The following is an 11940-nucleotide window of genomic DNA, read 5'->3' as shown; positions in this document are numbered from 1 at the left end:
AAATTGTTACAATGTTTATACTTAGTTCCACTGCTAAAGAATGTTGTGATTCTTGTCAGACTGCCTGTTTTTTTTTTTTTTCTTTCTTTTGAAGGCTGTCGGCTTTAGCAGAGAATTCTCTGCATAGAAAGAATCGGGAAATACTTTGTCAGGATCGCAACTAGGAAAAAATTGTGATTCTTAACGATTAATCATGCAGCTCTAGTGTCTAGGGATCAACAGCTTTGCTGCATTTAGAAAATGTCTGGTTAGAGACTTTATATTGCCTCATGGTGCAGTTGGCAATAGGCAACAGGCAGGGCTAAGTGTTATTTTCGTCTCTGTGATATGTCCGATTAATTCACACACTTTATGCCAGAAAGGAGTGATTTTAGAGCATTCCCACCAAATATGTAACATGGTCCCCATGTCTTGTTGGCACCTCCAGCAAAGATCTGAAGATAAGGGGGTACCATATTTTCAACCTGGTGGGAGTAGCGTACCAGTGTTTGAGCAATTTGTAAGAGATTTCCTGGATTCTAGTGCTAATTGAACATTTGTGTGCAAAAATGTTAGCTCGCTTCAACTGTTTGTCAAAAAAGCTTGTTTGAAGAGCCCTTTCCTACTGTGTTTGGGATCTCTGAGGCTCTTCCTTGTCTGCCAATTGCAACCATGAGTAAGTAAGGGAGATGGTTTTCTCGACAGGAATACCTGAGAGGCATGTAGATTCGAAAGGAGAGGTCTAAAAACTTTACTTTTGTCCTGAGAAACAGACACATAGTTGTACAATTGGCGATAGGTCCAAAAAGAAAAGTGTTGTAGGGAGTCTAATTCTGATTTAATGGCTTTCTTTTGACTTCAATTTGTTATGAGTGGTACAATGCATTATTCATTATTAAAAGTGGGATGTTTTCAACTTTAAGTGGTATAAGGTGTGTGTCCAGACCTGGAGGAAAATCAGGGTTTAGTGCGCTTGGAGTAAATGGGCCAGGGGAGGAGGAGATTGTATGTTCCTTTATGAGTTTCCTAAACACTTCCAACGTTACACCTACTAGGGGGTTAAGCCTGATCGAAATTGGAAGTTTCCCTCAAGGAATCCAAGGTAGAAATCTCAAAGGGTAAATGAACATAGCTTCCTCTACGTTCACCCAGTCTTTATTGTCACTGTGGCAGTTCCAGTATATTATTCTCGCCATATGTGTGGTGTAATAGTAGAACTGTTGGGGAGACTTACTCCACCACTGTCTTTTGGTTTGGTGAGAATTTTGAGGTTGATGCGCAGTTTCCAGCCCATCCAAATGAAGTTACGAAGAATAGAGTTTAACTGTTTAAAACATTTTTTAGGAAGTGTAATTAGCAAAGTGTGAAAATAATAGCGTATTCTTGGAAGAACAGTAATTTTAAGGACTGCGGCTCTGCTGAACCATGAGAATGGTTTTGGTGACCAGCGTTTCAAATCTTTTTTTATGTTATCTTATAGTGGTTTAAAATTAGCTTGATAAATGTCAGCGACTGTGGGGATGAGTCGAATTCCCAAATATTTGAGGGCTGTGGTTTCCCATTTAAAGGAACAATTGGATTGAGCCAAAGTTAAAGAATTTGGAGACAGGGTGATATTAAGGGCTTCCGACTTTTTGAAGTTAATTTTCATATTAGAAACATACCCGTAGTACTGGAATTCCTTAAAGAGATTTGGTATAGAAATATGTGGGCTTGTAAGGAAAAAAAAGTAGATTGTCTGCATATGCAGCCATTTTATAGGCTTTTAAGTTTATATTGAATCCCCTTATGTCAGGGTTACAATTGACCTTTCGAATAAAGAGCTCTAGTGAAAGGATAAATAGAAGGGGCAAAAGGGGGCAACCTTGTCTCCTACCATTGCGTATAAATACTGTGTCAGAGAGGGTGCCGTTGACTTCTGGGCTGAGTCTGGCTTTTGATTTTTGATATAGGGCTTATATCCAAGCTATCATCTGTTTACTTAAACCAATGTGGTTACAGGTTTCAAACAGTCCCACGCAACGCGGTCAAGGGCCTTCTCGGCATCTGTGGACTGAAAGAGGCCCTCGATTTCATCTTTTCGAGCCCAATGGATCAGATTAAGGGCCTTTGTGACGTTGTCACAGGCTTCACGCCCTGGCATAAATCCCACTTGCTCTGGGCCTATGAGCTTCTGTAATAAATCACGTAGTCTAGTTGCTAATATTTTGGCTAAAACTCTTGAGTCAACATTTAATGAAGATATCAGCCTAAAGTTAGAGCAATCAGTGTGATCAGCGCTATGTGAGCTAAAGTAAACGAGTTTGGGACAATTTGAGGTTGTTTCAAGTTGTAAAAGGGGAGTCTGTAAAATATCTATAAATGGGTTATAATAATGTGCGGTAAAACCATCTGGTCCTGGGCTTTTGCCTGTCTTAAGGCTTTTGATTACTAAGGAGAGCTCGTCTGCAGTAATGGGAGTCTCCAAGGAGTCCACTTCAGCAGCGGACAATGTGGGCATGCCGCTTTCCTTGAGATTAGTAACTGCTCCCTATTCCCTATGGTATCCGACAGTTTATGAGAAAGTGATAAATTATGAAGCTTAGTGTAATAGGCATGAAATATCGCTGCAATTTGGGCTGTCTTTCGGACAGGTTTTTCTTCACTATTTTTATTAGAATTGTTGTGGCTTGCTAATGTTTTTAAAGCCCTAGCTAGAAATTTGCCACTCTTGTCTCTATGTTCATAGTAAAAGCCTTTTTTTTAAAATAGAATGTGTTTTGCCTTAAGATTAAGCAGTGATTGTAGTTGTTCTATTGTATCGGACAATTCCTTAGCTAAGCATTCAGCTTTGGACTGCTTGTTCTGGACTTCAAGTGTTGCTATCTTTTGTGTTAGGGTCGTAATGGTTTTAGTAGTCTCTTTTTTTTCTTTTGTGCTCCCATACTAATTAATTCACCGCGCATAGACACATTTATGTGCTTCCAACATGGTCAGTGGTGACATTTCGTCTGAGGTACTGAGTTGGAAGTAGGTCTGCAGTGCTACAGTGGCTTGCTGAAGTGTGGTCGGATCTGTTAGTAAGGTTGAATTCAATCGCCAGTTGAACACTTTATGTGGAGAGTCTGCCATTTTTAAAGATATAGATATTGGGAAATAGTCAAAGAATGTTTGTATCCATTGGCGGCTCGTATATTTTTTTGGGGGGAGGGGGTGGGGGCAGCGGCACAGACTCGCACAGCCATCCCAAACGTCCCCCCCCACCCGGTCAGTGGAGCAGACTGATCCAGGAGGACCCCCGCTCACATCTTAGTGACTGGTCAGGCAGCGGGTGAATGGCAGCAAGATGTGTACCGGGAACTGCTCTGTTTCTTCTCATAGAGATGCCGTGTGTGTCTTCTCTCCTCCTTGTAAGGCGTCCAATAGGATCGCCTGTACTCTCAGCCAATCAGGGGACGGGTACCAGACCCGCTTCCCAATTGGCCGGGAGGAGGATCAGTGTTAAAACATTCATTCGCTGTTGCAACATTCCTGGGTGGGCTCAGGACACATGGTCTGCAACCCAAGCCCACTCTATTTTGAAGCCTATTAGAGCCTATGGCTCTAATCAGGTGCTTCAAAAAGAATCATAACCTGTAATTCATGTGCCCGGTTGCCCTGAAAGGGGCCGGACACATGAATAGGGGGCGGGCGTGGACAGATTCATGCTATGCATGAATCTATCCACTGCATGGGGCGGGGGGGTGGAGAGGAGAGAGGGGGTGGCGCCCGGGCACCCCTAATGAACGGGCCGCCACTGTTTGTATCCCTATGTCCTCTGACTGTAGTAAAGGGAGGTCTCGCTGTGTGATAAAAGCAGTCAATCCGATCTGTTTTTTTATGAGGTACAGAATAAAAGGTATAGACTTTTCCCAGTGGGTGCATCAATCGCCACAAGTCCACCAGAGCAAGAGAATTCAATAATACAACCCTTAGCAAAGCTTTTTAATTCTACAACAATATGTCGGCAGAAGGTCAGGTGTCCTGTATTTGGAAAGCATACATTGGCCAGGATTATGGGTTTGTTTCGCCACGTTCCCTTTAAGAAGAGAAATCTTCCCAAGGGGTCAATGTATTGGCGGGCTAATTCAAAATCTGCCTGTTTGTGTATTAAAATTAACACATCTTTTGGATTTATGCAGTGGACTCGGGGCGTGGTACACAATCTGGTAATGTTTTTCATATAGTTTTGGTGTTGATCCTTCCTGTAGGAACACAAAAGAAGCCTTGACTTTGTTTAATTTCCTCAAAAATGTTTTTCTCTTTTCGGGGGTGTTTAAGCACTTTACATTATGCAAATTTAAGGTAGGGCCTTTCTCTAGACAAGAATATGGCATTTTAGATTTGGTAGGGTTGTAGTCGTACTGTCAGCTCAATTAAACACCAAGAGGATTCAAAGAAATAATAATATATATTACAACAGATTAGAGGGTTCTGGGAAGAGATAGGATGAAAAAAAAAAGGGGGGGGGGGGGGATAAAGAAAACAAGCTTAAAACAGGTTACCCTATAACAAGGAAAAGACTTACAGCAATCTCTAATGGGGCGTACACACGGTCTGACTTTTCGGCTACAAAAATCCGACAGCCCATCCGACAAACTTTCAACTGACTTTTGGCGGACTTGCGGCAGACTTTCTAACGAACGGACTTGCCTACATACGATCACACAAGTCCGGTGGATTCGTACACCGGACTAAAATAAGGAAGTTGATAGCCAGTAGCCAATAGCTGCCCTAGCGTGGGTTTTTGTCCGTCGGACTAGCATACAGATAAGCTGATTTCTGGGTCCGGCGGAGTTACGACGTAAAGATTTGAAGCAAGTTCCAAATCTAAAGTCCATCAGATTTGCGACTGGAAAAGTCCGCTGAAAGTCCGGGGAAGCCCACACACGATCGGATTGTCCGCCGGATTTGGTCTGTTGGCGTCCGTCGGACTTTTGTAGCCGAAAAGTCCGACCATGTGTACGCCCCATAAATGTTATAGTTCTACAAAATGCAGAAGAAACTATGCAATTGTGTGGAAAGAGACAGAAGAACTCAATTTTAGGTTTCTTAATGAATTATCACACTGTTGGGGGTTAGTGGGAGGAACTAGTTGGGTGTGCGAAATAACAAAAAACTTTCAATATGAAGGAGAGATATCTCAATGCACCTGCAGCTTCATAAGAAGCAACAGCATAAAAGAGGTGACATTTGCATATAATAAACCTTAAACATGCTTAAAGGAACACCGGATCAGCTAGTCTCCTAGATCAGTTACTGAAAACCCATTAGTAAATTGAAGAGAGATTAAACGCACATAATACAACGTTGTTCGTAATGACCACCGCTAAGTAAAGGTATCTAGCAGGGATATCCGATATAACATGGGGGTAGACATCTACACTAGGATGCCTAGTATTTTAAAAAAGCTTCAGGGTACATGTGTTAATAGAAAGCATTCCCATATAATGACACTGAGTGGGGTTCTTCTCCATTCCAACCAGTGTATGAAGAATTTGCTATAACTAGCAGAAAGGTATACCGATATTAGAAATGAGATTAGGAAAAACCCCTCCAGCAATATGGGATGCAATCCATATGTCATGAACCTGAAGCAGTTAACCCACGTATATAGGGTTCAAGTATAACACTTAGGGGGAATCTTCCCTGAAAGTGGGCCCTCCTTGTCACACATTCAGATGTGTGAGGATGTCATCTCTCAATTCTTCTCAAAAAGAGTGGTAAAATGTAAATCCGCTGAGTAAATCCGATTACTTGTGATTGTCTGTGAGGTATCCAATGTCAAACTGTGAGAGTCATTGGGGCTGTGTGATGGGAGATCCCTAAGAGTTTTAAGGTAAAGCTGTTTACCATTGTATGTTACTGAGAGGGCAAATGGAAATTTCCACCTGTATGGGAAACTTTTTTCTTTTAGTTTTCCAAGTAACAGGCGCAAAGCCCTGCGATTGCTCAGTGTAATTGGGGATAGATCTTGAAATAATGTGATGTTGTGGTCATTAAAATGGTAAGTTTGTTTTGGCGTGCTTGATTCAATATCTCTTCTTTTAGTTTGTAATCCAGGAGATATCAAATTATATCTCTTGGAGAGGCAGCTTCAATCGAACAAGGCCTAAGTGTTCTGTGAGCATGTTCAAATTCGATCAGGGTGTCCTCTCTAGTAAGTTATTGAAAATGGAGGTTAATGCTGGGGTGATCTGATCCGTGCTTACAGTTTCTGGCACCCCTCTCACCCTGAGCTTGTGTCTCCTACCCCTATTATCCAGATCCTCTAAGTGGCGAATTACTGCAATCAACTGGGAAGTGTGTATTTCTGAGATAGATTCCAGTCTGGAGATAGCCCTGTCTCTGCCTTTAGCTCTGTTATGGCTGATGAGAAGGTATTTTTGATGTCTGCCACGAACAGTGACATATTGGAGTAGGAGAGGGGGTGATTGGGGATATCATTGTCTCTCACAATGTCCTCTGAGGTTGATTGTGACTCCTCACTGTAGTCCTCCTCGTGGCTGATCGACGCCATCTTGGCTGCGGCCACCCCACAGCTCAATCTCTTCTAAGCTCTGAAGAGATCCGGTATATTACGGGCAGTCGGCACCGATGAGAAGCATCTTGATCCTTTCTCAGAGGAGCAGTGAGTTAGCATGCTAATTTCCAAGCTTTGGAACGTCGGTGTTCAGGTTAGGAAGCTGCGGGTGTGACAGAGCTCTCTTACAGTGCTGCCATCCGCGCTGCTTGCCTTGCCATGCCCTTTGGACTGTTTAATGACTTTCAGCTGCAAGGGGAGTAAATTCTTGCACCATAGTTCCAGATTAATTAGATTAGACCTGACCTCTTCTATATTAATCCACTCAGGCAGGCCTGGACTTTAATGAAATTGTAAAGAAACATGCTACAGATTACTACACTGCACCCAAAAATAAAAAAAATAGTCCTTTTTTTGTCCCTGGCCCTCCACTAAACAAATGGGGCCTGGGGGAAGCTTTTTTTTTAAATTGCTGAAGACTTTGTGGTGCCATGTCTTGACCCCTGCACTTTAACCACTTGCCTACTGGGAACTCTTACCCCCTTCCTGCCCAGGCCAATTTTCAGCATTCAGCGCTGTCACACTTCGAATGACAATTGCGCGCTCATGAAACACTGTACCCAAACAAAATTTTTACCTTTTCATATAGTTTGTTATAAGATTTTGTAAACGGGTAATTTTTCTCCTTCACTGATGGGCACTGGTAGGTGGCACTAATTCGCAGCACCGGTGGACACTGTTTGGACTGCACTGATAATCGGTGCCCTGATTTATCAGTTCCCTTATTATGAATGTAGATGTCCCTTTTTAGAGAAGCTGGTTGTTGGCTCTCTTCTCCTCTCCTCATGCTGTCAGCATGAGGCAAGGAGTGCAGATAACTGGCTTCTATTTACATCCTTGATCGGCTGTAATTGGGCAGAGCTGATCGTGTGGTAAAGAGCCGCTGATTGTCTCTTTACCTCAATCTGTGATCAGCAGTGTTCTCCGGACACTGTGATCACAGAGCGCACCGCCCGCAGTAGGCACGATCAAGGAAGGGGTCATATGACAGCCTCACGGAACTAGCCGGCCGTGCTGTAGCCGTCATTCTGCTATAGCGTGGTCGGCAAGTGGTTACTATGCATAGTTCAGGGGTCAGAGGTGAGTAATGTACAAAGGTCAGAGGTTGGGCGTGTGTACGCCTACCCACCCCTGACCCCTGCATTCTGTAGATTGCACACCTGACCCCAGCACTGTAAGCATTACCTACTCCTGACACTTGTACTATGTACATTACCCAGTTATGACCCCTGCACTCTGTTACCCACTCCTGATCTATGGACTATGTACATTACATACTTCTGACACTTTTATTTTGTACATCATATAAACCTGATACTTCTGTATGTTACTTTTTGATCCCTGTGCTCTAAACAAGTTTTGAACTCCTCCCACTGTTTGCACAATTTTTGCCACACCTACATTTCTCTGACACACAATGCCTGTTGGCTAGGATGAGGGCTGGTTGGGCTCAGGGCCTGTAAACTGTGTGTAGCTGAGGTTACATAACGGTATACAGCACTGCGTTCTGGGTGCGAGATGAGACCTTCCGGCCTTATACCAGGGACAAAGCAGCGTAGATCAGAGCAGAGCTCTGCTATTCATAGAAAGCTTTGTATTCTATCAATGAATACAAAGCTTCCTCTGATTGGCTGAGTCAGATAGACAGGCTGATTATGTCACAATCTCTTACTCAACCAATCAGAGGAAGCTATGTATTCAATAATAATACAAAGCTTTCTATGAATGGCTGAGCGGCGCTCTGACCGAAGCTATTTTATTCCGGGTGTGAGACGGGAAGGTCCCGTCTCGTACCTGGAAGTGCTGTATACTAGCTACATACCGTTTATACAGCATATCCAACGACCACACATGTTGGTGAGACGAATAATTTGTTTGGGCCAGCTTGGCCCGAACAATTTATTTCAACTGAAACTAAAGCTAGGGATCCCCTTTAAATTCTGCATTTGGAATGGTTTCAATATACAGAACATTCATGAAGAGCAAAGGCATCATCACCCACAAACACAAAGTTTAGTCCGTCTAAGGTTTTTCCACCAGTCAGGAAATGTAAGTTGCCACTTTTTGGTCTTTGGAAGTCACTTCTCTCTATGACGCCCCCACCTGATTCATGCCCGTTTTGGCAATATCCAAATTGACACTCATATTTGCCATTTACAATTGTCATGGTGAAAAATCCTATGTAGTTGTAATTGTATGATACTGAATGCGTAGGTGGGCAGATTAGGAATATGTTTTCCATCGATTGCTCCTCCACAATTTGGGAAATTCCACAAATCCATTTTTTTTTCCTAATAGCATAGCTTTCCACTCCTGCGAGCTAATCTGGAACTAAAATAGAAAGATGAAACCGGTATTCTTTCGGACCCAACACCTTCTATCCACTAATCACAGTATTGTTGCTCTTTTTCCCTAGGAAACTTACAACCAAGACCCACCACTGCCAGTGTTACCGGTTGTGACAACACACACAGCAAAAAAAAGAAAATCAAATGAAGATGGCACAGCAAGTTTTCTGAAGGAAGCATCGGCTGCCCTTAAAAGACAAAGTGATGAATGTGAAATCTTCGGCAGCCTTGTTGCTAGCAAACTGCGCAGCATGCCTCCTCAACAAAGACAAATTGTGGAGCCCTTAATCTATCAACTGCTTATCAAAGGCCAAAGGGGAGAAGCTACATCTAACACCCGTATTGCAGAGCAGTATACTACCGATGGACCACCATCAGGCCAGACATCACAGCGTTCTCAAAATTGGCCGATGAATATGTCCACTCAGGAGCACCCACAGACTTCATGGTCACAAGATTCACATTACACTAACCTATAGTTAATTTGTTTTCTATTTCTTTAAATACTGTTGACCTGTTATGATGTTCAACAAATAGTTTTAATAAAGACATTTCTTTTCTATATTGAAATTTACTATTTCTGTGATTGACACTTTATTATATTAATACCACTACTCAAATTAGATATTCGCTTACCTTTAAATACTCTGCTTACAGCACCTTCACAATGGCAGCACATGTCAGGAATTATCCTGCCAAGCGATTGCACTAATTGAAAGCTTCAAACCCTGTAAACTCTGGCTAGTCTTTGCATTGCTGCATCAATGAATCTTTCTCCTTTAACACTTCATACCCCCCCCCCCCCCGGTGTCACATTTGGCACCTTTCAGGGGGGAGCAAATACCTGTCAAATACAGGTATTTTGCTCCCACCTCCGGCATAGATACCCGAGCCACCCACGGGTATCTACGCCACTTCCGCCCCCCCCCCTCCCCCCCCCCCGCTGTCTTCTGGGAGACCAGTGGGATAGCACAGCACGAGTCTTGCATAAGCAGTAGGGAACAAGGAATTAAAGCCGCAAGGCTTCACTTCCTGACTCCCTTACCGAAGATGGCGGCGGCAGCACCCAACAGCTGAGGGATATATCGGCTTCAGGTGCCGACATTGCGGGTGCCGTGGACAGGTCTGTGTCCATATTTTAAAAGTCAGCAGCTGCAGTATTTGTAGCTGCTGACTTTTAAAAAAGCTCAAAAGATTTCTCTGACTTGCGTAAATAGTTACAAAAGTCATCTGGATTTTTCTCCTTTAAATTGTTGATCAGGGACATGTGCAAAACTTTTCAGGTCCCCTGAAGATTTCCCATTGGACGAAACACATAGGATGTCACGTAGCACTGATGTCACACTGCTGTACTCGAATCCCGAGCAACAGCTTTCTATGTGAGTTGATCAGCTTTCACTTCTAATGTTTTATATGTGCCTACGTAATTTTAAAAATACTGCACTATGACTATTCTACTTGCTCGCGTGATGAGCTTTTTTTTGTCACAGTACTAGTCTGGCTTGTCCCCTGGAGGTTATATAAGAGGTGACATCTGTGATCTGGGCCTGTGAATTCAGAGGAGGAAGGAGTGAGCTGTGATTACTATACAGTAATACCTTGGCTTACAAGCATAATTTATTCCAGAAGCATGCTTGTAATCCAAAGCACTCGTATACAAAAGTAAATTTCCCCATAGGAAATAAAGGGAACTCAGATAATCCGTTCTACAGCCACTGCTGGTCTTTGCAGTACTGTATGTGGCCAGAAGTGCGGTGTATGCAGTACTGCATGTGGCCAGAGGTGCAGGGGCGCCGGTGACGTTTGGAGACACTCAGAAACACTCGGGAACAGAGTCTTTCCGAGCGTCTCTGAGTTCACCACGAAGCGCTGGGAGCCACCAGCGCCCCCCGGATCTCTGGCCAAATAGGGAAATGCACACACCAGCGGCTTGAATCCTGCTCTTCTTGTAAGACAACTCTCAGAAATCGGGTCAGGATTTAAAAAAAAATTAATAAATAGCTTGTATTGTGAAACAATCGTAAACCGCGTTACTCGCAATCCAAGGTTCCACTGTATTGAGTTGGTTGGGCTATATTATTTCCAGCCATAATTTCTGGTAAATTTTCTTTTTTTTTAACCAAATCATCTTTTTATTCATTTTATATACGCACACACACAAACAGGAAGAAAAAAAAAAAAAACACAGCAAAAAAAAAAAAAAAAAGAGAGAGAAACCTACAACCCCAGCCCGTATTAAGAGGGAAAAGGGAAAAAAAAAAAAAAAGCACCCCTGGCACCCGTGCTCCCACTCCCCCTCCCCCCATTACTCATACAGTACATTGATCCTCTCCTCTCTCGTCATACCTCCAAGGCATTAAACCACCTTTTCCATATTTTTTCAAATTTTTCTACCCTGCCTCTATGTAGGAAAATATATTTTTCCTTGATTAAAGTTTCCCTTACTTGTATTTTCCATTCTGCTACAGTAGGTGGATATGATGATAACCATTTTAGTGCTATGAGTTTACGAGCCTGGAATAGACTTCTATTTATTGAAACAATATATTCCGCTGGAATTCTTGATTCATCAAGTATACCTAGAAGGCATCCCCCAGGCTCCATAGGCATCCCACTCTCAAATACCTTATTGACCACCCCCGACCAATAGCGATAGAGTTTAGGGCATCTCCATAGCAAGTGTATTAGATTGGCTGCTCTCCCTTTACATCTAGGACATTGGTCTGTTTCTCTGCTTTTCCATTTGAATAATTTCTGTGGTGTGTAATGTGCCCTGTGTAAGATGAATATTTGTGTTAAATTTTGTGTGGGAGATAAAGAGGCCCGAGGTATTGCCGATAGTGCCCGTGCCCACTGTTCATCCGAAATTGGCCCTATGCCGCCCGTCCAGGCTAATCTAGCTGGTATAGCCACAGTGCATTTAAATTTATCAAACAATATATTATATAGTTGTGATATCAATCCTTTTTCCCCATCTTATCAACAAGGCTATTACCCCTGACTCATTAAACT

General features: G+C 42.9%; 1 protein-coding gene across 4 annotated transcripts in view; it reads left to right on the top strand.

The window, feature by feature from the left end:
* The window catches only part of LOC141104517 (uncharacterized), a 44140-nt gene extending 34638 nt beyond the window's left edge, over positions 1-9502 (top strand). For all 4 annotated transcript variants that reach the window (XM_073594105.1, XM_073594102.1, XM_073594103.1 and 1 more), the window contains one exon: positions 8997-9502. In XM_073594105.1, coding sequence (XP_073450206.1) covers positions 8997-9407 — 411 coding nt within the window. In that variant the 3' untranslated portion in view covers positions 9408-9502. The remainder of the gene's footprint in view (positions 1-8996) is intronic.
* The last annotated feature ends 2438 nt before the right edge of the window (positions 9503-11940 follow it).

This window comes from Aquarana catesbeiana, linkage group LG08 (assembly GCF_042186555.1).
Source record: "Aquarana catesbeiana isolate 2022-GZ linkage group LG08, ASM4218655v1, whole genome shotgun sequence".
Classification (NCBI taxonomy): Eukaryota; Metazoa; Chordata; class Amphibia; order Anura; family Ranidae; genus Aquarana; species Aquarana catesbeiana.
This window is presented reverse-complemented; position numbering and strand designations above follow the sequence as displayed.